The sequence below is a fragment of the Wasmannia auropunctata genome, unplaced genomic scaffold (genome assembly GCF_000956235.1).
Source record: "Wasmannia auropunctata unplaced genomic scaffold, wasmannia.A_1.0 LD335995.1, whole genome shotgun sequence".
In the NCBI taxonomy this organism is placed as follows: domain Eukaryota; kingdom Metazoa; phylum Arthropoda; class Insecta; order Hymenoptera; family Formicidae; genus Wasmannia; species Wasmannia auropunctata.
In genome coordinates this window covers 349,468-351,697 of record NW_012026895.1, presented here as the reverse complement: position 1 = coordinate 351,697, position 2,230 = coordinate 349,468, and the positions used below count along the sequence as shown (strand labels likewise).

The window sequence follows — 2,230 nt, the reverse complement described above, 5'->3', positions numbered from 1 at the left end:
TCTCTTTTACGCCTTGAAATATTAATTAAGCGTTGCGGGACACCCTGTATACATATATATATATATATATATATATATATATATACATATATAAAATATAATTTAAATTATAATTGTTACAAATTAAAGTTCACAAATTTTTATTTTTTATAATAACATCAATGTTATATGTTCAAGCTAAATTTTCATGTTTATATTTTGGAAGAAATAACGAAATTGCTTGAAAATACATAAGAAAACGAATGCGTACTATCAAATATAGAGTCTTTTGTCTATAAGAGACATACAGTTAGTTCAAAGCCTAGAATACAATTTTACTATCGGTTAACGCAACATAATTTGGCATAGCACTTCCCAATAAGAAATTACCGTCAATTAGATGTGGAATTAATATCGAATTTTGATTTAATTTAATTGATTTCAACATTATTGTATCGATGTTGATTCATTAATTTAATAAGTCATTTCTCGCTGGGTTATCTGTAGTAAGAAAGAAATGTAAGGCTAGATAGATGGAGAAATAGAATAGAAATTTTGAAATTTCTCGTGTGTGCGCATCCACACATACACACACACACAAATTATATAATTTTATAACTTACAATTAGTGGTAAAATTTTTATAATTTTCTCACATAATAAAAATATTTCATCTTTTTATATATTTTTTAATGTATAATTGTATTCTTCTTACATAACAGTATTTTTAGATTATAAATTTCTTACCAATACAATTTCACCAACTACGTTTTTCTTCTTCGGTGGAACGATTAATCTGTATACAGCTTTGCAAATGTAATATACAATTTTCAAAACAAGCAATAATATCTCTGCTAGAAACAGTAAAGTCTCGTATATTTTTAACCCAATTGTCTGTAACATTAACGATTTCTTTATAAAAACATATAATATCAGTTGATAATATGTTTATTATATTTATCTTTCTATAAATCTTTAGAAAAACTTAAAAAAATGCAGCTTTTTACTATTTTTTTTTTTAAGAATTGAAATAAAAACAGATAAGCAAGTTTGTTAATATTATATTTACAAGCAGATGTTATTTTGTGCTTGCGTATGCAATTAAAAGATTAAATTTATAGAAAAGTTTTATAAAATTTAATGGATTAATTTAAAAACTTTTACAAATATAAAAAGATAGATAAGGAGACAGAGAAAAAGATAATAGAGAACGTGGAGAGAAAATTTATTTTGACATATTGTTATATAGGTAAAAAAAATTTTTTTAAGAAAAAGTTTAAATTTACGAGTATAGACGTAAAATTAAAAGCAAAGTTCTTTTATAGTTTCTTTTATTGAAGAAATAACGCTTCTATATTTCTCGGAAAGAAATTTATATTTGTAATTCTTACTTATCACAAAAAATTGAGTTTATTACACAGAGTTAATATTTATTGCAAGAAAGAAATAAAATTCGTTTTCACGCACCTGACTGCTTTCGTTATCCATGTTTTATATTAGAGACACGTTTAATTTCTTTTTACTCTTTTCTGATGAAAACTCAGTAATTAACTGAAGTAGTAAGGTTAAAATACGCAGTTTTTATTTCTAAATGTTTTTAAAGTAGCGGAAAGTTTACGGGAGAGGGGATTTACGAGTTTCAAAAATATCTCTCTGCGGATTAAAGAATGTACATTAATGCGACTATGAATATCATTAAGATGATGCCACAAAGGTCTTGAAGCATTTTCGGATTGGTTAATTTGTAAAATTCTTTGTTCTGATTGGTCAATGAAATGCTTTAAAACATTGTAATACTAAATCGACCTCACCCAACTATGTTACGCAAGTCTAAATGTCAAGGATAAAAGAGAGGCTCAATCACTCATTTGCAAAGTTTCTTGTTACGCAATATAATTGATCGTAAATGGGACTAAAGACTTCCTTATGGAGAAAGTATTTAACTCAGTATTTAATTAAGATCAGACTTCACAGATTTTTATTTTTATGATATTTATTTCTTCATATTTTTAAATAAAAAATAAATTTGTGGGAGAAAGAATTACACAAATTATATAAATCAGTGATTGATGATGACTTTGCTATGCGGCGCGGAATGGGCTTGACAAGTATGCGCGCGATAACGGCAAGATAGAAAAATTATATCCTTCTGTTATTTTTATTCAAAAGAAACTTAAAAAGAAAATTAAAAGTAAAACATACGTGTACACCACTTGTGTGATTAACAATAAGTCGCACTTATTGTTAATTGA

At 25.8% G+C, this 2,230-nt stretch overlaps 1 protein-coding gene across 1 annotated transcript in view; it reads right to left on the bottom strand.

Annotated features, from left to right (window-relative positions):
- Window positions 1-1,615, bottom strand: part of LOC105453771 (epidermal retinol dehydrogenase 2-like) — a gene marked incomplete at its 3' end in the record, with an annotated part of 4,923 nt that extends 3,308 nt beyond the window's left edge. The window contains exons 1-2 of the mRNA XM_011695970.1: window positions 1,446-1,615; window positions 726-872 (exon numbers count right to left, since the gene is read on the bottom strand). Of these exons, the coding sequence (XP_011694272.1) occupies window positions 726-872; window positions 1,446-1,466 (168 nt within the window). The remainder of the gene's footprint in view (window positions 1-725; window positions 873-1,445) is intronic.
- Between the last annotated feature and the right edge of the window lie 615 nt (window positions 1,616-2,230).